This window comes from Perna viridis, chromosome 5 (assembly GCF_037379345.1).
Source record: "Perna viridis isolate PV_CMFRI_1.1 ecotype Kerala chromosome 5, ASM3737934v1, whole genome shotgun sequence".
NCBI classification, from domain to species: domain Eukaryota; kingdom Metazoa; phylum Mollusca; class Bivalvia; order Mytilida; family Mytilidae; genus Perna; species Perna viridis.
Window position 1 is genome coordinate 48879891 of NC_142449.1, and position 23694 is coordinate 48903584.

At 33.2% G+C, this 23694-nt stretch overlaps 2 protein-coding genes across 9 annotated transcripts in view; one reads left to right on the forward strand and one right to left on the reverse strand.

Moving 5' to 3' along the window:
- The first annotated feature begins 916 nt into the window (after positions 1-916).
- LOC148618066 (neo-calmodulin-like) lies at positions 917-13769 on the forward strand. 8 transcript variants are annotated; one of them, XM_088585923.1, is made up of 9 exons: positions 917-939; positions 1804-1868; positions 4987-5032; positions 7378-7423; positions 9126-9269; positions 10490-10599; positions 11023-11113; positions 12220-12276; positions 13443-13769. In XM_088585923.1, the coding sequence occupies exons 3-9, from the start codon at positions 5024-5026 to the stop codon at positions 13493-13495; spliced, it is 510 nt and encodes a 169-aa protein (XP_088442049.1). In that variant the 5' UTR covers positions 917-939; positions 1804-1868; positions 4987-5023; the 3' UTR covers positions 13496-13769. The 8 variants fall into 8 exon arrangements, with proteins under 8 accessions (XP_088442049.1, XP_088442046.1, XP_088442048.1 ...); XM_088585920.1 differs by lacking the exon at positions 917-939 and adding an exon at positions 1320-1446; XM_088585922.1 differs by lacking the exon at positions 917-939 and adding an exon at positions 1320-1441.
- Positions 13770-15254: 1485 nt separating this feature from the next.
- Positions 15255-23694, reverse strand: part of LOC148618067 (ras-related protein Ral-B-like) — a 39831-nt gene continuing 31391 nt past the window's right edge. The window contains exon 4 of the mRNA XM_088585927.1: positions 15255-18646. Within this exon, the coding sequence (XP_088442053.1) occupies positions 18378-18646 (269 nt within the window). The 3' untranslated portion in view covers positions 15255-18377. The remainder of the gene's footprint in view (positions 18647-23694) is intronic.

Here is a 23694-nt window from a genome sequence, read left to right on the forward strand (position 1 = left end):
CGTCCTATGCTCTGTCGACCACTTTCATTTTTTAGAAAAGCAGAGGACGCTTACCCTACCGGTGCACCTGGTCCATGCTCCCAGTATTAAGTGGAGTCCGAGTTGCTCATTTGCTTTTGTTACTTTGTATGTATGATTTTAGTTACTTTATGTTCTTTGTTGTGTATATCTGTTTTCCATGTCTGGTCTTAGTTCCTGGGTTACATTCTTTTGATTACCGCTATAACCTTGGTCCCCTTGATTACTCTTATGTACTTGTTAAATGTTGTTTGCATTCGAGAAAGAGAGATAAATACGTTGCATGGAATTATTTGGTTTTCTTTTGATTGATTGATTTCGATGGGGTTATTAGGTCAGCGGCATAATTTATTAAAGGGTGACTTCATCCATGTTAAATCATAATGGCTCGTGTTGCATGTTAGTTGTGAGATGACAATTTAATACAACGTGTTGATCAAAAGTTTCCACAGATGAATGGAACATTTACTGAATGAAAAGTTATACAGTAAAGTTTAATTAAAAATTAATTTCTGTTTCATCCATTAATTAGGGAAATTAATTATAAGGGACCGCCTTATTAGGAACGGCTTTTTAGCCTTTTCCAAGCTTTTTTGAACTGATGCATTGACGTTCAACTATAAATGAAGATAAGTGTATCATTTAATTGGTCCTGAAAATTGACATTAAAAGACTTGAAAAAGTTGTTTTAATGTTTATCGGAATCGTGAGATTATAATTATCCAGTAAATTCACTAAACCGTCTTTTGACCATGTAATTCCCGGAGAGTTTAAATGAATGGTCTTTATTGATTAAATAGAAAAAAGTACTTCGCCGACTCATCCATAAAATCAACCATTTATCATATACAATTTACAACAGTAATTGATTGTGAACACATGTTACCATTTCGTGGCTTGAAAAGGAAAAGGTCGTGAAAGGCAAGTTTACATATTTTGTCTCTTCTTACTGTTTTCACGCTTTGGCCATGTCTTTGGATTGCCCTTCATTCTCTTGCTCTGCCGATGGTTATATTCACGCTTTGGCCATGTCTTTGGATTGCCCTTCATTCTCTTGCTCTGTCGATAGTTATATTCACGCTTTGGCCATGACTTTGGATTGCCCTTCATTCTCTTGCTCTGCCGATAGTTATATATACACATGTATTGTTTTGGTTAATTTGATTTAAAAATCTCCCTTTTTTTCATTCGTCAGAATTTAAGGCATTTTATCACTCATCCGTATTGATACTCTTATAAAATATTTCACAATCGTATAAAAGGAAAAATTGCAATATATGTTTATCTTATGTTTTATATAGGACCACTATGAAAAACATGTTTCCGACTAACGGGTAACAGCCAAATGAGTGAGGTAGGGGGTTCATCACGTCTTTGACTACCCTGTCGGGTCTCGCACGGACAGTACAGCCAAATATAAATCGTATGGTATTCATGTTTCTTTCTGTAGTATTGTTTTATATGATTTTTGAAAGCATATAATTTCAAGTATTTTTAAAAGCACAAAACACATTTTATTATACTTGTCCTATACATATGTTTCCATGTGTTTAAAGCATATGAATATTTCATGAGTATGCAGATTTCATTTAAGATTCATCATCACCTTTTGAAAAGGTGCTTTTTCCGTTTACCTACATTTTGTACAAAAAATTGTCATCTTCTGCAGGATTGGTAAAAAACACAACAACTAAATTCAGGTCAGTTTTTAAATTAATTTTACATAAACTGAATGCAAATTTCTCTTATATAGGGAGGGAATAAAACGTCTTAATTTTTTTCTAGATACACAGATTTGGCTGTAGTCAGAAGAAAATTTGTTGAGAAATTGAGCCCATATTTGACAAAAGGTAATAATTAACCTTAATCGCCTGACTTTTACATGTGCTTATACTTCAAAATACCAAAAAAAAAAGGAATTGTGCGTCATGCTGTAAGATATCAATTCAACCACTTTACATTGAGTATTGTTGGTTTATGCAAATAAGATCATTCAAGGCCAAAATAAAATGACAGTCGATTTGTGAATGTCATATAGGGATGTAATCCCATTTTAACCTGTGTACGATCTAACATCCAAATACTTAGATCGTAGGTAAGCCAATCTTATCCAATTTTTTTTGTAATAATTTCAATCTATTGGAAAATGTGCACAGTGCATCTTGTCGGCCTTCGATAATTCATACATTTAAACCCGTTTCCGTATATAACCCCTCAATGGTGGTCTTTATTAGATGGAAAATGTAAATAATTCTACGCCCTTATCGACGAATAAAACGATTTGCGAAACATTTTGTTGATTTATAACTTGAGAGTAATCAACTGGTATTTCTATATAGCTAACTCTGGATTCTTATTGATTTCCATCCGGAATAGGGAATAGTGCGATCAAAATCGGTAATCATTTTCTTCTCAGTGACTATGTAATTTGATGTGTAAAGGAAACACTGAATTCCTCATTCTGGTAAGGATTTTTTCCACATTTTTATTGTTTATTTTTGTTTTGCAATCATCCACAATTTATTAACGATGTGGTTTTACATACCAGGCTTGCAGTTCGATATGATCGATATACTGGAAGAAATTCAGTTCATTGAAATTTATGACATTTTTATCAGCAGCCCTGGTTATTTTTTCTGTTTACTTCATTCTGAAGAAGTTCCATCGTTCTGTTACTGTGGACTTTATTACTTTTGTTGTCGGGATCTTTCAGGGGGGCTTACTTGAAGGTGTGTTCACACTTGTTGGAGACCTTTTGGTGACACCTGAAATAATATGCTGTCAGATTTGTTTCTTTTCGCCATATCCGTACACATTTCTACGGTACATAAATCAGTATTTTTCCTTAATTGCTATAAGGATAGTTTTAAAACCTGACTTGTGCTTTTCATTTGGAAACTATTGAAAACGATTTCTGTTTATTGAGGAAGTCATGTTATTACGACACTGTTTATAAATGTTTATAATAGGAAATATTGGTTAACTTTCTTACATGGCCGTAACTAAAGGCTTAAGTTAGAGAAGGCAGGGATTAGCGGGCCGGCGATGAAGGCCTCTAGAAAGGGAGATTTGGGGGCAAAGCCCACCGCCGAATTTTTTTCATGTAATGGCATAAAATTAGATCTTTTTAAGGAGTTTGGGAACATAAATTCTTGAATTGATATAAATATATAGTAAAAATAAATTGTTTTTTGTATGTATCGTGGACATTATTCCACATTTTCTTTCTCTATTCTATATTTCTGTACTATTGGTCAAAGTTTCCTTTACAAAATACATGCAATTTGAATAATCTGATAGATTTGAAAAATAACAAAGATGTACATTCTATACGTTTATATTATTCTATTCTGCTCCGAATGCAATATAGATTTTCGAGGTAATGCCTAATTATATAAACGTCCTCCCGAACACCAAAATAATTCTTGAAACTGGCACTTGGTTTGCATCTAAAATAATTCTTTTAAGTATATATTTTATTTTATCCATCTTTTTGTCAAGCGATCATAAAGATTTTGAAGTATCAAATACACTTCAACTTAGCTAATCATCTGTCTACTTAACTTCTTGAGTAAAGTAATTTTGGGTCGGTAAATCATTCTTGTACATCACAGGGGCTTGCTCCGACTATCGAATATGCAGCCCCACTAGTATATAACTATAGGTTATATACAGTGTGGCTGCATATTTGATAGTGGGAGCAAGCCATTGTGTGTACATGTGATGGGGTTTCATAATATCAACAACTTCAGCGGTCAAGTTTTTTTACCAACGACGGTACCAGATAATTACCATAGAAAAGGGATTTCAGTTTCTCTGGGAATCGATCTTTCAAATGCGTAATTATATTTAGAAAATATTATTTTAATGTTGTCGACATTCTAGGGGAGGCTGTTGCCTCCGTTGCCTCAATGGTAGTTACGGCCCTAAATTAAAAGTGGTACACTACAGTTTAATCAAGAGGCCATTTTATTTTGTTTATGAAACTTGATCGATGTCATTGTATTTTCCTATTAAATCGTTACCATTTCTGACAGTCAAGATTACAAAGGAAACAAATAACGATTCATTTTGCTATTGAAAAAAAATATCAAGTGTTATAACGACAATTAAGATTTTTCATGATACCATGAATTCTTATGTGTAGAATGTTGAGCATTTTTTTTCGTCTGTCATTTTGGACCTAACTGTATTGTTACCTTTTTGAAAATCCTACCTCACTCCAAATTAGTTGACCGCATTGGTGTAACATATAAGTGCATGTTCGGATAATGCCGTCTTTTTTTAACAACTAATTTTGAATGTGTTAATTTCAGCGTTCCAATGTGAACAAAATGGCGTTTTTTATCTATAGGTTCTTATTATATATAATAACTTCAAGTCTGAATTACACGTTATACACTATAAACAATAATATTCGCGAAAAATAATTATTCCTTTACTATACACTAAAAAATGGAGGTAATCTTCGTTGTTTGCTTACATGTACATGTATCTATTTTATTTGAGAGAAGGTGCAGTGACGGATTCGGGAGTGGCCGGGTTTATGGCGCTCGGAACTCCTCCACCAATCCCTGTTCAAAATATCCGAATCCCTCCTACTTTGGATTTGTTTCAACAGTAGAATAATTCTAAAATCGTTTAAATTGTGAAATGCTTAAGTGACAAAGGTTTTAAAGGGATTTTCTGTATCATTTTTTGCTTATTCAGCATAAGGTTTATAGCTTTTAATCGATTGACTTGCTCTTTGCTTCACTTCGTATTGTCAATTCTAGTTTAAGATGCAGAGGTAAATTATATTTTACATTAAAGGAGCTATAAAACTCAACAGTTGTGAAACTTAATGTATCTACCGTAATTTGTCACCAAAAGTTGAACTAGTTTGAAGCAAAAAGGTTAAAACACATATTTAATGAATACAAAATTTTCTCCATGAATTTATTCATATGTTAGCATTCCATTTTGCAGAACGTTAGTCAGAGTTAGCATTCTACTCACTGTCAATATGGCAACGGTAAGTTTAAATTAGATTTAAAATATTTTTAAAAAGTGAATACTTCGAAGTCAGTTGAGCGACATTGTGCACAGGCAGAATAGCAACGGACGTATCAGTATTACGGACGAGAAAACTTACGCACGTAATACGACCATACTACGTAGGTCTTATGGTGGTGTAATTGTCCATCGCTATTTTTGTTGAGTCTGTGGCCTACGAACGATAATAACATATTAGCAACTCGTTACGCCACGGGCAGTGTTTTAAAATCATGTAATTTGGCTTTTAACTCGGTCTTTTGAAAACCATTTTAGCTATTTTCACCCTCTTAGCAGTTGTTTTATGAATCTATGCGATTACTTTCATTGTACTTTTACACTCACTAACTATATGCGACATTAATTTCTGTTCGTTATCTAAAAGAAAACTGCTGCTAAAAGTTCAAAGTCAGGAGATTTTGTAAGTAAGAGCAAGTACATCACGACTAGAACGAGGAAGGGAGTGATTATAATCCACGGAAAAATACTAGGCAAAGAAAACAGAAAAAAAACCACACGCATATATAACACTACAAAACTAAAAGAATACACAGAGTAACTAAAGAATAAACGAAAAACTGTGAGTATAGATCAGATACACCGGTAAGGTAAGTGTCCTATGCTTGTCAAGAAAAAAAAACACCGAGTTGCTAATATGATGAAAAATCTAGGTTAAACAAAAGAGGGAAACTACAACATGAGCTGTAATTTATCACACATATTATATACAGAAAGCCCATGCATGTATATTGGGCTGAGGGAATGTTGCCACAGACAAATGAAAAGTTGACAATTATGAATGAGAAGTCATTGCGTTTTTCGTATAGTTAGGTTATGAGTCTTCCTCCTCCATCGATCTTTAATAGGAGGTCAACATACATGGCATTCCTCTTTATGCCCTAAATTCAACGATTAAACTTCATCTTTGTTGAAACACCTCTATCATCAGAACAGTTTTAGTTAAAAAACAAACAAACAAACAAACAAACAAAAACAAAAACAAAAAAACTTTCATATATGCGAGTTGGAAAGTTCGTTGTCACAATAAAATCAAATTGTCTTTGTCGGGTAGTTAAAGCCTCGCCTCTGATTATATATCTTGCTTTGAAATAATAATAAAAAACACAAAAACAAAAAAAACAAAAAGACTTTACTTATTTTGGCTTTATTCTCAAATACACACAAAAACACTGTTAACGCATACACAAACGTAGTAGATGACAAAACAGACGTCATCAACATTAGAATTTTCGTGATGTCATCACAGCCATTGCATTTTACATGACTGCACAAAAATGTAAATAATCAATTTCCAATTGCATGAAGGACGCAAACGAATATATATTTGTTTATATTGATTACGTCTATATTCATACATGACATTACATTTTTACCCCCTGTGGACGACTGATATTTGTGGTGGTCGTACATTGAAAAGTGGGAGATTATGTTAATATAACGCATTCAAATGACTTGATCGGTACATATAATTATGCCAGTGAGATGTAAATCAGTCTCGGGTAAGAATTTTATAATACGTACTGATGTCCTTTTACGTTGCTTTCGTGTTGGTACCCATTGTTCATTCATGTACATCATCCATATTTCATGGAGCAATGCTTTCGACGCATGTTGATTACACGGTTTACTGGATTCCTTTTTTGATTTTACACAAATTGTATATTTTATGAACCATACGTTGTGCGATTAAAAACGACATGCATTGATATTTTAAAAATTATAATTTTGTTGGAGAAAAGCTCCAACTTGTCAGCATGGGACGCTGCATAACAACATTACTCTGAGTTAGCCAACACTTATACAATAGTGGCGTATCCAGAGTGGTGCAGGGGGTTGGCACCCAACTTTTATTTAAAAAATTGTCATTTTCATGTGTAAAATTGACAAAAAATGGCAAATAATTTCCTAGCACCTTTTTTTCTGAGGAAACCCGACTGGTACCCCTCTTTTTGAAAGTGTCTGGATCCGCTTCAGATTCAGTGCACATTTACATGCACTTTTCAGCTCAACAAGCAGAGTCACACACGAAAAAAGACGTCAGAAAAACAACATCCTTAATTTTGACATTTGTTTCTTTTCAGACCATCCTAATATTGTCTTTTCAGGTAACTTCTACCTAAGTCTCATAACAAAGACCTGCTCGCATAATGATATTTTACGAAAGGTTTTAGCAAGCAAAAATTATCGAATATTAATTAAATATTCATGCAATAACTCTATTTTCATTTTCAATCAAACTCGACCGTTTTCCAGAGGCTTTATGATTTTTTTCTAGCTTCATGCACGTCTCAAAAATGTTTTCAGGAGGAAAGCAGTATCTTACAGAGATATTCTGAAGCACAAATTCGTGGTACGTTTTTCGCACATTTTCAAAGTAAAACTAACCTCTTTAATGTCACCTCTTCTTTTCATGTTGTCCGCTTCTTTAAAACATTTTTGTTTTTGTTACACGCCTTGGGTTTTTAAAGCACTTTGTGTTGCGGATATGAGAAGCCCATTTTTCCTTAAATATCATGCAGCTGTTCCGACATGTATATTGTATTGATGATTAGCACTATATAATGTATCACAAGTTCTCCTTTACTCTTCCTTGTACGTCTATCTCTATAGTTGCTAGCTTTTAAAACAAATCTTGATTGCTCCGCTACCACGTACACGTGATTTTTTCATTGATATTCTTTGGAATTAATAAACAAAAACATGTACGAAATCAAATATTTGATGATACTTCCTCACCATTACCCCATTTTTGAAATTTTTGTTGTATTATGTTGATTACATTCTTTTGATTTTCGCTAGAATCTTGGTCACCCTGATTACCCTTGCAAACTATTATGACGAAACAGAACAAATAATAGCCTGAACCCCCAATTTTTCTTCCTTTTTAAAACCTCTGAATGCGTCCCTGCTTTCTGATGTGTTTTGATACTCATTTGGTGGATTAAATGGGCATTTTGAGGTGCTCCAGGAATTAGACCCCCTTTTGATGGACAATTTGTTAAATTGTGTATAATTGGGCTAAAAAATAATCAGCAACCCTCTTTTTTTCTGAAACGCACCCTTTTCAAAATGCCTGGATCCGCGCCTATAGTCATAGTTGAAATCTAAGTAGCGATAGAGAGTTATTACTTTTAGTATTTTCTTTCTTTGAGTAAAAACTCCTATACACATATTAATATTCATACATCAGTGCACATAATTCATCCCATAAGTCAATTTATTTCTGTATCTAACCTTTATGTAACGATTTTCCCTCTATTGTATAAAACATGGCTTGCTTTTTTGTTCTTATATCTGGTTGTATAACTGTGCCACTTGCTGTGTGACAAACCACTGTGAAATCTGTCTAAAGCGAACTCTTTACAAACTCACAAAAATCGATTTAGGCATGCAGGAGTTCGGATTATAAAATTTCAAAATGCATTGAAATGCATCTATTATAAAGAAACTTCAGATAAAGTCTGGTTTAAAAAGGTTCCTGATTTATTTGAATTTTGGTTTAGGCAGATTTTATTGTATTTCATTAAGGCCAAGGTAAACAATTTTTTTGGGAGATTTTCCCTCGTCCCTCCCTTTCGTTGGCCCGGAAAGGGATGGGGCTTGTTACCAATTGTTATCGCCATATCAAATAAATCTAATATAATAAGGAAAAAGGCTCTTCCCTCATATTTTTTTCTCGCCTTGAAGCATCCCCATCACCGATTTTTTTTGGGGGGGATAAAAGGGCGAATAAAAATGCCACCCTTTCTCGTACAATGTTGCTCATTGGATTTTATGAACAATGAATAAGCTTTTAATGGCCTAAATATTTACGTACTTCATGTGAAACAATCCCTCCGTGGTTTATGTATACATTCTCATGCAGCGAACTCGGATATGGTTATCTATGAAGAATTTTAACAAAAGGAGACATTGATTTATCTGCTCTTTGAATACCTGTACTTACGACACACCACCAGTATTACAGTGTTTTTTTTTTTTCGGCATTTGCATCTTTTAATAGTGGAAATGATTGTTTTAAGCTGAGTCATCTTATACAATTTGTATTTCAGAAATGCGCGAGGCCTTCCGATTGTTTGACAAAGATGGCGACGGGTCAATAAGTACAGATGAACTCGGCACGGTGATGAGAAACTTGGGTCAGTTCCCGTCTTCTGATGAGCTGTCACAGATGATAAAGGAAATTGATATTGACGGTAAAATACTTTTAAATCATTTGAATGTTCAGCATGTTAAAAGTGAATATCTTCTTTGAAATAATAAAAACAAACAAACAAACAAACGACAAACAAAACCCCAGCCGTATATCAAAGATCATAGTCTACAATGAAAACTCCAAACCAAATTTACGAAGTCATTGAATTATATGAGACCAGTCTCTTAAAATCAAATTGTTACTACTTTCACTTTATTGGTTTACTTCCTTTTGACTATAAAATATCGAATCGTCCAGCTAACGATCATGCATTGATATTTTGTTTGAATTGCCAAAGTAAACAGGAATAGACATCCATTTTTTTAATATTACCCATGTTCTTAGGAGATAAAAATTATATAGAACGCACTATAGATTTCAAAATTAAGGGTGATAACTCTGTAAATGACACTCAAATACAATAGATTCTATTGGATTTTCAATGTTAAGAGCAGACAGATTGGAATGAATAATTACACATTTCATTATATAGACCCATAAAACAACTTGATTACAAATATAAAAATATGTAGCCTTTTTTGGGGTGTATCACATTTTTCAGATTTTTGCATAATTCTTATAAAGACACCTACTTAATATTCTATAGCTACAAAAAAGTTAAAATAATGATTTTCTGATACGTCCTCCATGTTGATTTGCCATCGATCAAGATGTATAACATACAAATATTTCTTTTCTTCAATCAAGTCACGACAAAAAATAATGAATTCTTAAGAAATAGTATAAACAAGTATTGCACTCTTGAAACAAAATGAGACTTTCTAAAATTGCATGGTGCTTAAATTTTTGAAAAAAATTGAATGGCACCCACCGTTAATTACTTCCTAAATGGTATATCTCTTTTGGCCAAAGATAGCTTCAGGCATTTTATTGATGCTTTTCGTGTGAAAGCAATGTGAGATTGAAGATATATTATTGTAATGCACTGAAAAAATAAGTTATCTCCCCTTAAAATAAAAATTCCAATTGACCTTTTCCTACCAATATCGGAAAGATAATATGCAACGTTTGGTACATTCAGTGCAGAAGGATTTTTAACGTATCCAAAGCAAAAATACTTTTTTTATTTTAACGGCTCATTTCAGTGGAAGACTATCCAAGAATGTCTATTGTTTTTATAAATGCTACATTTTAAATTGACACAATGCGATAATAATTTAAATGAAACGGTTAGATAAATAAATATTTTAATGACTACAGGCGATGGGACATTCAGTTTTGAAGAGTTTGTCCAAGTAATGGCAAACATGGGAGGGATTAGTGAACAGTCGATTGAGGACGAAGAAGAGGAGTTACGACAAGCCTTCAGGGTAAGGAACCGACGTTTTGGTTTCCATGGCGCTACGTTAATATTTTTTATCCAGATTTTGTTTCCGTTGTGAATTATCTTGTTTTTTTTCATTTCTCTCTCAAAGCTTTATGTAATAGCATTTTTAACCTGAAATAAGAATTAATATGTTTGGAAGTAGAGTTGTATTGAACTTCAGTTGAGCTGATTTAAGCTGATTTGAGAGAGAAAAAAACATGACAGCATCGAACATATCTGCAAGATCTAAAAATATCTGGTTGAGGATGATCGATTGTTAAATGACTGCGTCAATATGACGAGTTGCACCATGCATGATTCAACATCTACTGCCTGTTTATCAGAGGTACACATGTAGTCTGGACACCCGCGTCCCATGGACATATTGTTAGGTTCATATGTCAGCCATTTATATTTGTTTGTTCAGGTATTTGATAAGTCAGGCTGTGGTTATATTACCGCTTCTGATCTCAGAGCTGTACTACAGTGTATTGGAGAAGATTTGACAGAGGAGGAGAGTAAGTTAGTTTAAATTATACAAGCATAATTACATGTATGTACATATGTGCATATATAAGGAGGAGAGTAATACGATACCCTTATGTATAACTAAATTTCCTTTAATCCATTGTTTTACCAAATACTCCAACCTCCACTATGAGTTAGAATTTTTCAGTCTTTTTTTTTTCGATAGTTCTACCCAAATTACTTGATATTTGGCTTTTCAGAACAATTATGATATGATATGATATGATTTATTTCGACTAAATATCAACATATTACATGTGTTACACAATTTACAACATACATATACACAATATAAAATACAAATATATATTGTCTATATAATTTTAAAAGTATAAAAGAATTGAACTGTCAAAAATATAGAACCCAAGACGTTGATATCTAATCAAGGATGGCCCATGAAAGCTAAATAGCTTATTTACAATGGGGTCCTCATAGAGTAAAAATCTTAGAGGTGAACATAAACTATAACAATTCAAAACTTTGGCAGGGTATCTTGAAAGGAAACAAATCACTAGTATTATAAATAAAATCTAAAAACTTTAAGTGTCCAAAGAAGAGTTCATGGCTGTTGACCAAAGGTAGTGTCCAGGCGGCAAGCGCCACTCTGCAACAGTAACGATGGTCCTCATCCAGTACTCATCTTCAAACACTCGAAGTACTGACGTACAGTAAAATCCACTGTATTACAATATAATAATGAAACTATTTATGCCGAGCTTGCTTCAATTGATCAAATAAAAAATCTTTTACTCCTAGTTTGAACGCATCTGAATTTTTTAAACTCTTTAAATTTGCTGGTAAATTGTTCCAGTCTTTAATTGCATTATAATAAAAAGATTGAACAGTTGGCCCCTTTATAATTGGAACATAAAAATTATTTTAACTAGATCTGGTAAAGTGGTTATGACAATCTCGAATTCTTGTGAATTTTTTTACTTAGAATATATATTATTTTTTTACAATTAGATATACATGTATATAGGTTCACCAAGCTTGTATTTTTAATTCCATTATATTTGAAATGGTATTAATTTGTGACCCATGAATGAGAAAAAAAAATAATTGTGACTTTGGTATCCCTATTTCGTACCCACAGTTGATGAAATGATAGCTGAAGTAGATATAGATGGTGATGGAAGAATAGATTTTGATGGTATGTAAACTTTTTTTCATCTGAACTATTTGTCCTTACATAATATTTTTTTCAAACAATAGATATTTTTTTAATGCTGTCATTTTTTGCATTGGTTGCAGTGGTCGAGGTTGTAGTAGCAATGTGTTCAATGGTGGACCCATCCTCTAGAACCCCCTCTATTGTAAGAAAAATGCTGATTTTGTGGAAATTTTGGTAAATGAGCCAACGATATTTGACACCCCTTTTATAAAGTTCTGGATCCACACCTGAGTAATACTGAAATTATAAGTATATTCGGTTGTACGAGTATTCTTAACCATTTGTCATGACACACAAACTGAAAAGGTTTAATGCTTCTGCCGTTTAATCTTTATAAAACGGCTTCGCAATTCATGTTTGATGTCTGATATAATTAAGCAGCAAAAACAAATACAACATATTTACTAGTTTGTGACATAATTCTACATATTAAAAGAAAAACACTTATGAGTGGAAGGTGCTAAAATTTTTCTCATGTGATCTGTCAGTAATCTGTCCTCGAGTATCTGGTAGCAAAAAAAATGTATAAATGTTTGGTATAGTTTTAGAAACGTTTTTTTCCCCCCGACATTCAAATCAGAGTTATCTCTCTTTGAATTTCTAATGATGATTTATACCAGTCACTTAATGTGGTACTGCATAACAGTTTAACTTATGTTGTACACAAATTTTACTTTACTGTGATGTTAAATATCGGAAAAACGAATCGTCAATGCAATTTAGGTACATCAAAATCCAAGTGCAAGGCACAAACGTAGCGAACAGGATAAAATAATTACCTATGAAAATGAATATAAGGTAAAGAGACACTTCCAAAAGAGCTAAAGCACCTGCAATATGATCTCATACAAAGGAAATTAAAAACTGGAGTGACCTCAGGTGCTCCGGAAAGGAAAGCATATCCTGCTTTCGTCACTGTCTACGAAATCATTTCAACAGGTACTCGTATGGTGCTTGAGTCTTTGAATGGCTGTGTTCCTTGATAGCATGTGCCTTTTTTTTAATTTGTGTTTTCTTATTCGATATTTCCTAAATTGGGCATCTCAAGGCGTACTTGAATGATTTCAATTTTCACTATGTCATCTTTGTACTTATATGTCAGAAGAAGATCATCGACCATTCTTAATCTGTTTCTTTTCTTCCAGAATTCATAGCATGTATGTGTGAAGACTCACCACAAAAAGAAGAAACAAAATAGTGTCTGCATGGATATTTATGAGAGTATGTTTTGTTCAAACTCTTCAAACTTCAAACTTCAAACTCATTAATGTGAATGTAACAATTTCATACTATGAACGACTTTGTAGATATTTAAATATAGCAGTGCTCAACTCATTAAGTCATTAGATGTAATCAGATCTTACAGGAATCTCATAAGTAGAAATTCAGTTTTTTTAGAAAAAAAAATCATTTGCTGGACACACTCTGTAATAGTTGTGAGTACTTACTAGAAAATAAAGGAAATAACCATGTTGCTCTAATTGATTGATTGGGTGAAATCAAAGTATTTAGCCCACAAGTGTAATTTCACTGCCTTATCATCAAAGTCCGCCTCTTCTGATGCGTCCATTTGTCTGTACACAACTTTCTTGTTAGAGTTTTCCCACTTCCCGTTTGAAGTCTTCATTTATATTGTGGCCATAGGGTTACTGAGGTGGGGACCTGGGGATTTACTTTATTGATCTTTGCTTATATTTTGAATTTTCATGAGCTTCGCTCAGTTTTCTGTTTCAAAGAGTATTCAAGGTTCTAGCGGACTTCAAAATATAATCCAGGGACAAAGACCAGACATGGAAAACAGACAAACTCAACAAAGAACATAAAATTACTAAAATAGTACATACAAAGTAACAAAAGTAAATGAGCAACTCGGACTCCACGAAAAACTGGGAGCATGGACCAGGTGCACCGGTAGGGTAAGCGTCCTTAATGAAGTGTTTGGTAAGTCCATACATTTCAAGGACACACAGACAATGAAAAAGGTAAAACATGAAAATGTATAACTATATTGCAGAGATATGGAAGTGTGTTAAAAATATATATATATATATATATATATATATATATATATATATATATATATATATATATATACGTTTATTTGTTTAGGTAGGCAATAGAGATATATAGAACATTTTGATCAATACATGGTGTGTGCTATACGTAATACATAGTGGTTATTCATATAGAACATTTTGGTCAATACATGGTGTGTGCTATATCTAATACATAATGGTTATTCATTTACTAATAGTACAACTCGCATAAAGTTAGTGAACACTTGTTGTCGAAACTGTCCATTAAGGTGAAATTTGGTTTTTTTATGGGAAAGCTTCTTATACATGTATATTACTTAGAGTAGTTATAATCTTAAGCACTTTTCCTGCATTCCACTAATTACAGAATGATCATGTATGCCTATAAATATCAAACAGTCCCTTAAATGAATATATAAATGTGATGTGTTAGTAAGAGAATGGCTATTAATGTTCAGTCTTTGTGTCGTTCAAAAATCGAGTATTTGCAACTTCAATTAAACAAGGATCCCGAAACCTATTTGATTTAAAAGAAATTTAAAAGTTTAAGTTGTAAAATGGATTTTAAATTAATACCAATTATTTGGGGTAGTAGAAGTGTTTAGTCGTTCCCTCTTAAATCAGTGTCAGGAGAGAAAAAAAATCGCCTAATTGTTTCTAAAAGAGCTATACCGAGGGCCATATGAGGTCGCTATACCGAGGGTCATATGAGGTCGCTATACCGAGGGTCATATGAGGTCGCTATACCGAGGGTCATATGAGGTCGCTAGTTCTACATGTACATGTGTTTAGATATTAAGGCTTCACAAAAGACGAGGTGAACCGGAGAGGTTTTGACTGCCTCCAATACACCAGTAGATTATCTTACAACATAGACGAATATTATACAATTGCGAGTTCGTTGATAGAAATGATAAAGCATATTAATTAACTTTTATTCATTATTATCATATAATATATAATATATACTTTAACACTGAGGTAAACATTTGACTACTATGAGCACATATACAAATTTTTGTTGATGGCAACGACGGAAAGAGCTTTTCCCTGGGAAAATCTGATTATCCACACTTGATACAGTGTACAGGTTAACTCTTGTTGGTTTGGCCTTTACAGACAATAGAGTCACACTTTACTCATGTGTAGTACTGAATAAATTAAATATTTACACATGAATTGAGATTGATATATATTATTTATCATCTACATATGATCCTAACACGATTTACATGAGATAGGCATAATATTATGTGATGAATCGTATTTAGAAATCGTGGGTTCGATTCCCGACCCAGTATTACCAAATGACTTTAAAATGGTTATCCACTGCTTTCCGCTAACCATGCGGCAAATATGAGATTGAATGACGACTGTTTGGTTTAGAATAAAAATAAGGTGTCTGAGTGGGTTGACATGCCTTCCTGTGGGCTATTGCTTCTGTGTGCTATAGGTAGTACATCAAAATTGACTCAGCGTGTCTGTCTGGTAGAAAACAGGGTCTGTTCGATACGTCAATCGTCCTAAAATGCGTGAAGTACCTTGCAATAGGACGTTACTCTACAATCCATCAATCTACTATAAACGAAAAGCAGGTGTAAGCGAAGAAAAAAAAATCATATTTTCATGCATGGTACATTGTATTTTGCCTGTTCAGGAAACATTGTAAATTCGTAAATTTCGTTGAAAGGGTGTCCACAGTCCTTTCAGCATTCAGATCTGTATTTTATTTTTCGAAAATCGTACATCTCCTAGCCTCAACTAAATCAAACCAAATCAAGAACGATAACTCTTGCAAAAGTGCCAATTTCATACACAATCTATAGAATTCTTGTATAGAAAGTGCAACAACCAAATGGCAAACTAAAACTGGTTATGTAGTCTGTAATAGTTACTGAACTAGAAATTTAAGTGATTCGTGTAGGCGTTTGACATGAATGAATCACCTCATGTCTGAATTTTATAACCACTAATATTTAAGCACTAAGTACATGAAAGTCTCCGATAAGGACGATATAAATAAATTCACAACACGTGATTATGAATATAAACATACTCGTAAACTCGTGACATTAAATACATGTAATATCAACACACGTACCATTCTAAAAGTAAACACACACACACACAAAACTTAATATACTTTAATGTGTGGGACAACTTTTATTGCTTTCAGGCGCTGATTTGCAGTAGTGGAGTACTACCAAAAAACATCTTCAAATTCTAATTTTTTTTGATAAAAAATCAGCTTTGTGTTTAATAAAACTGTCCGTGTACAATACACTATAAAGAACTGAATAAGAAAATATTTTTGTGCATTTTTTAAATGAAGAGCACCAAACTAAGGCACTAGAAACTAAAAGACACCTGCATACTACAATCTAATTAAATCTAATCCAAATCCAATTAACCACACCTACTAAGTGTTCCATTTAACCACACCTACTAAGTGTTCCATTTAATCACACCTACTAAGTGTTCCATATAACCACACCTACTAAGTGTTCCATTTAATCACACCTACTAAGTGTTCCATTCAAACACTATATGTAGGATCTAATGACATTTTATCTACTTTTTTTCATTTGATCTTCTCAGAATCCTTGAACATTTTTATTCATATAATGCTTTCACAATCACGAAAGCACGGATTTGATTTGCTAATCAAAACATATTCTGAAGTGTTGAAAAAATTAACATAGATTTAATTGAATGAGCTGTAATTTTCGTAGACATTTTTGTAATCTGTTTATATTCAAACGTTTTTTTTTTTTGAAGCCTGACTTTTAGCCGTCTCAACATAGGAACACGGGATTTTAGTGATATCTGTCAAAAGCTGAAACATTGTCTAAACTAACCCTGGTATATTCCCTTTTAAATCGATCCAATACTTTCATTTTCACAAACAAGGCTAAATAATACATTCAACAACTATAAACTATTTCCTGCTTTTTTTGTTATAAAGTGCATTAAAGTTAGACTATTTAACTACAAATGAACTATCTTTTCATGTTAATCTATAGCAGATGAATTTTTCACAGATTTACGCCCGAAATAGCTTCTCCCTAGACAAGAAAAGACGTAAAGATGGATATAATTATATAATCATGCACATCGTCAATGTATTACTGAACAGATACGGGAATACAATAGACATGGCTTAATATAAAACATAAGATATAACATAAAGCATTATAACAATAAAACAACAAACAATTTTAATATTTTTTTTCTGTCAAAATTACGTAAACCGTGAGAGATTTCGGTGAAACTGCCTGATGAATATGGTGATTGTAATGGTTATTTATATCGCACGAAACAATAGGGAAACATTTGATAAAAGAAGGCGAAAAAATGATACATATGCTCTTTGTCCAAACCATTAATGAAAAAAAAACTGTCTAAACCAGACACTTTTGAAAGTCTCCCTGATTTAATTTCTGTGTTTTGAACCTTGGTAAACCGAACACCTGTAAACGAATCAATTTAAATTCCATATGTGGTTCAGTTTGACAGGTTTCACTGTAAATATTTTCAAAATTATGTAATACACCAAATTTATTGATAACATCTTCTCCTGAACTTTTATTATACATGATAGAATAATCCAGAAAAAAATGGCATAGAAACTAAGCTGTATACAAAAATATCATAATACTATTGCAAATTTGGGTATGCTATACACATATTAAAGGAGTAACTATATCGTCAGCTGGAAGAGGGTCAGCAAAATGCCTGAAACATCTGAAGTCATTATCCAAAGGAATACGACCGAGTCAATCAGTAATTAGTGCATGGATTTTTGGAAAGTTACAAAATAAAAAAGTATTATACGGAGCTAAGAGAGCATTTAAAAAAAAATCTAATGATACGAATAACTATGGGTAACTGTTTGGTTGTTTACACACACATGTAAACAAAGATCAATCAACCACCCATTTACTTGATTTTTTTTACTGACAGTATAAAACATATATCCATATAACTTTGTAAATATTTGATTAGGAATGTTGACTTTGGACATCCATATTTTAAGACCAGTGATCATAACTCGTATAAATTTTCACAGGATTTGTCTCTCTTACTGTTTTTACGAAATAGTTTGTTCAAAAGTCCTTTGGCAACCTTAAATGAGCCTTTTTTCTCTTTGTGTTTTTTCGTTAATATTTCTGTGTTTTCCTGTGCTAGTTCAGGATTTTGTTTCAGTCTTATCTGGCTAAGGATACCGGCTAGAAGTTCATCAACGTGGTGGTTTAATGCTGCTGACGTTTCTGCATATTTGCAGTCAAATTTTAGAGCAGTCGATCGTGCCTCTGAAAAAGAAAATACAGATTAATCATTTGTGAAAAAGACTAATACAAGTTTGATTGAAGGAGACAGGTGAGTAACAGAAATTCATTACTAAAACGTATAGAGAAAAAAAACTTGTCTAAGCAAACAAGATGTGACCGATTTGCTTCGGTGGTTTAATTAAACCCACCTGCGAAACTTGAATTTAGAATGAACAGTTTAACGAAGTCACAAAAAAAAAAAAATTAAAAAAACAAAGTTATAACAATCAATACAATTTTTGAACATTGTTTCATATACCAGTAAATACGCTTTCAAAACGACGACTATTTAACTTATTAAAATTTATGTTAAATTCTATCTTGGTGTTTAAAAGAAGAAGAAAAAAAAAACAAAAACAAAAAACAACAAAAACAAGAACAAAAAATTCAACATCTACACATCTATTCCCATCTTTCATGTTAACCCTTAACCATGTAAACAACATCAATAATTAAATTTATCAAATACAATGCACAGACCGTCTGTTGCGAGGTCTACTCGTATGGAGAGTCAAATGCTCTCTTTGTATAATAAGGAGGTTTCTTGATGGCGTTCTATCTAAAGGCTGCACAATTACACGCCTGATTAAACCAAACATAATAATGTTATATACCTTACCAACTTCACAAGGATGATATGTTTTCTATGTTGATGATACATTGATGAATTCAATCATAAAATGAAACATGTTGCATTAAGGAAGGAATCAAATTAATAGAACTGAGTAGGAAATCCATTTTCTCAACAAAAAGATGTGGAAATCTACAACTAGGCTTTAACATGATAGAAGTGAATGATGAAAATCCTTAAAATCAAGGGACAAACATAACAACTATAAAAGAGTAATCAAGGGAACCAAGGTTATAGCGGTAATCAAAAGAATGTAATCCAGGGACAAAGACCAGACATGGAAAACAGACATACACATCAAAGAACATAAAGTTACTAAAATCATACATACAAAGTAACAAAAGTAAATGAGCAACTCGGACTCCACTAAAAACTGGGAGCATGGACCAGGTGCACCAGTAGGGTAAGCGTCCTCTGCTTTTCTAGAAACACCCGTCGAGTTGCTCATAAAAAGTATGAATAAACTAAAAAAGTCTACATAAAATGTCCAATTAGGAACTTAATGACAATTTACACCTTGTTTATTTTCATTTACTTTTCGATAGATACGAGAGTAGTCTTCTGGTGCATCTTTTGTTGTAGTTCTAGTAGCTCATTTTTGCATAAATTTTCTCTGTTGCTACTGCTTTAAGTGATTTGAATGATTTGAAGTTTTTGTCTGTGTTTTTTTTTCTTCATCATTGTCTCTGGAAAATGTACTTTGGCATTTTGTTCTATGTTTTTCGTTGTCCTTGGTTGTTACACTATCAAACACAAATTCTTATACTTCCTGATTACTAGAATATCTAATGAAATTTTTTTTTAAAGTTGATAATAAAGTAAGACCGGCAAATCTTATCCAATCAAAATATCCCTTCTACCCAATAGGTGGTACTGACGACGTACGAACAAATCGGTTTACGTCATCTTGAGATTCATAGTTATATTAGTACTTGTGTCATTGTGACGATAAATCAATTTAGCACCCAGCAATTTATGCTTCCGTGAACAATTAAAACCGTACGTAATCAGAATAAAATAACGACTTTAATTAACAGAGTTATTAACAGAGTTATTAAATCTTGTGAGACGTTATTGCAGTTTTGTGGAAAGTGAGAATGTTTCGCATCCTATTTCAATTGTAAATTGGTGACACATAAGAATCCGATTACTGATATTGAGGACAAATTATCGATAAAGAGGTAAGATGTTGTCGTTGAAGGAGACAGAACATCCGATAATAAAATTACTGCGCATAAGTCATTCCAATCTCATTTGCAGACCTATTAACTACTTCCGACTTTTCAACGTATTGCTTCGCTGGTTAATGCGATGTTTAGATATTTTGTTTTTCAAGAAAAATCAAACAATACTTATTTTCTAATTACCAAAATAAAGAGAATGTGTTTTAATTGGTATGATCGTCACGACGACCCTTTGACCTACTGACACCAAATTAATTGATGTCTTCTTTACATAATAAGCCTTTAACTGTGTAAGTTTGATGAAAGTCTATGAAGGCGTTTTTAAGATATGTCCCCGAAACCATCTGCCAACAGACGGAAAGTCGATTTCTATACACCCCTTTTCGCAAAAGTAGGGGGACGTCGAAACTATAAATGAACCGAGGTAAAAATAGGCCAATCAATTAATTAACAAGTCAAATAACATCTTTGGACATGCATAACCATCATTATATTTGAAGGCCCGACAATATCTAATGTCAGAGAATTTACCACATACATTCGTTGAGAAACGGAAAAAAATAAGTACTCTAAAAAATCTAAACTTCAGTATTGGTTCCGTTGCCAGGAGCAACCTATAGAGGAACAAAATGAATATGGCGATCCATGTGAGTTCCGGAAGAGAATGGCTAAAATTGGTGTTTGAAACGAGCAACGGAAGTCAATATTTATGGAAATGATAGCATGTAATGAGATTGTTACGACAAATACAGAGTCAGTGAGTAATAATTGAAAAAAAAGTTTTTCTGATTTATTAAAGATCGATGGTAAAGGAAAAACTATTGATCAAACTATACGACAAACGCGAAAATTTTTCATTCCGTATTATCAACTTTCCTTTGATCTGTCGCAACATCCCTTCAGCACCTGCGTATGGAGTTTTCATATCACAACTCATACGTTATGCCAGAGCTTGCCGTAACTATACAGGCTTTTTGTATCGCCCTCGACTTCTTCCATTTAGGCTTCTAGAACAGAGTTATGTTGCAACAAGACTGAAGTCATCACTACAGATATTTTATGGTCGTCATCATGAATCGTGTATCCACCTGCGCCTTTAAAACTGTTTTGTTTAACGTGTTATAGTTTTCCTTTCCTATTTCGTCTACCCTGGATATGACTTTTTTATGAGTAACTCGGCGGGTGTTTCTTGGAAAGCAGAGGATGGTTATCTTACCGGTGCATCTGAACCATGCTCCCAGTTTTTAATGGAGTCCGAGTTGGTCATTTACTTCTGTTACTTTGTATGTAATATTTTAGTTACTTTATAATCTTTGTTGTGTTTGTCTGTTTCCATGTCTGGTCTATGTCCCTGGATCGCATTCTTTTGCTTTCCGCTATAACCTTGGTTCCCTTGATTACTGTTGCGTACAATTATTTGAATTATTGGAACACGAGAATCGAAAAACTCAATTTTTACAGCTTTTTATAGATTTTAAGAAAGATTTTAGGACACTGTTAGTAGAAAGTTGTTGTTTACAAAACTAAATGACTCAGGATTAAATACATTTTTATTTGCCTTGAAGTCAATATATTCGCACTTAAAACGACCAAGTGCTTAAATATTAATTCAAGCTTGATTGATTGATTGATTGTTGGGATTTAACGTCCGAGCAGCAATATTTCAGCTATATTCAGACAATGAACATGAAATGGATGATAAAATGAACATGAATGATGATGAAAGGAAAAAAAATAAGGGATGGGACACAAGGATAATAGGGTCGACAAATTTAGATTGCCACTAGAAAAAGGGAGAGATGGGTAAGGTCGGGCAATTTAGCCTCCTATGGCGGAGCGCAAAGGTTCCTACTCCTATCGAATACCATAGCAGGGTTCTTTAACGTGCAAGGAACGTGGTATTTTTCCCAAAACGGTGCACCACTATGGTTTGCGGTCAGGTTTTCCGTAATATAGCCTGACAATCCAAGCATGTAAAACGCCAGGGTACCCATTCCACCACCTGGGGCACACATCCCAGTTGCTGGGTTTCTGAGCACAGGCTGCAGGCCTATTCTTTTAAAACCCGGACCTGCACGTGGCAATTCAAGCTTGAAAAAAGGATGTATTTTATCACTTCTTATATTCAAAATTTGTATCAATAATTTATTTGATGCCATAAAATTATTTGATGTTGGTGTAAATATTGATGATGAAACAATTCCTATTCTCTTATATGGTGATTATATTGTCATAATGGATGTTCTAAGTAAATAGTGTGCAATAAAATGTTTAAATGGTAATATAGATAATTTTAACATAATACATCTACTCAGTCCTTCTGTAAAAGTTACATCAAAGTAATTATATTTTTAACAACAATATTGTTCAGACAGTATCTAGTTATCAATATCTTGGTCTCCTGTTGATAGAATTCATAATAAGATGGCCATAGCTAGATCTGCAAGTCGATCTCTACGTTTACTTATTCGAAAAAAGCAAAGCACATGGTGGTTTTCTGTTCTTTTACGATTTTTTAGATACTCTAATCTAGTCAGTAATAAACTTCTGAGCTTCAGTTTCAGACGACGTGGGTAAGTATACACCAAACAGCACCATGAATGGCGACACTGACTGGAGACCTCTAAGTGAAAAACGATGGACGTGTCTTCAGACAATAGCAAGATGCAGTGTTATGTAAAATGACAGAATGAATTGTAAACTTTTCAGATGGTCATATAGAATAGCTATTAATAACAAGAAAAACTTGTGTTTAAGAGTTAAATTTACACTCAAAGAATGTAATTCTGATACTTATGCAAGTCTATATAATACAAGAAATAAATAATATCACATAACTTTAAAATTTCTTATCTGAAAAAAAATATTCGTGAATGCAAAATAGAACATTGTTACAAAATAATTGAAATAAGGTGGACCCCTTCAAATTATATAAGAAAAACTATAGTACAAAAACATAATTATACCAAAATTGTCTAAAAGATGCAAAAGATGACTTTTTATGAGCAACTCGGCGGGTGTTTCTAGAAAAGCAGAGAACGCTTACCCTATCGATGCACCTGGTCCATGCTCCCAGTTTTCAGTGGAGTCCGAGTTACTCATTTGCTTTTGTTACTTTGTATGTATGATTTTAGTTACTTTATGTTCTTCGTTGTGTATGTCTGTTTTCCATGTCTGGTCTTTGTCCCTGGATTACATTCTTTCGATTAACGCTA

What these genes read in the sequence shown, in the direction of transcription:
- LOC148618066 (XM_088585923.1), top strand. An exon ending in TTCTGAAGCACAAATTCGTG is followed by an intron (nt 7,424 to 9,125) that starts GTACGTTTTTCG and finishes TTTGTATTTCAG; the next exon opens with AAATGCGCGAGGCCTTCCGA. An exon ending in AGATTTGACAGAGGAGGAGA is followed by an intron (nt 11,114 to 12,219) that starts GTAAGTTAGTTT and finishes TCGTACCCACAG; the next exon opens with TTGATGAAATGATAGCTGAA.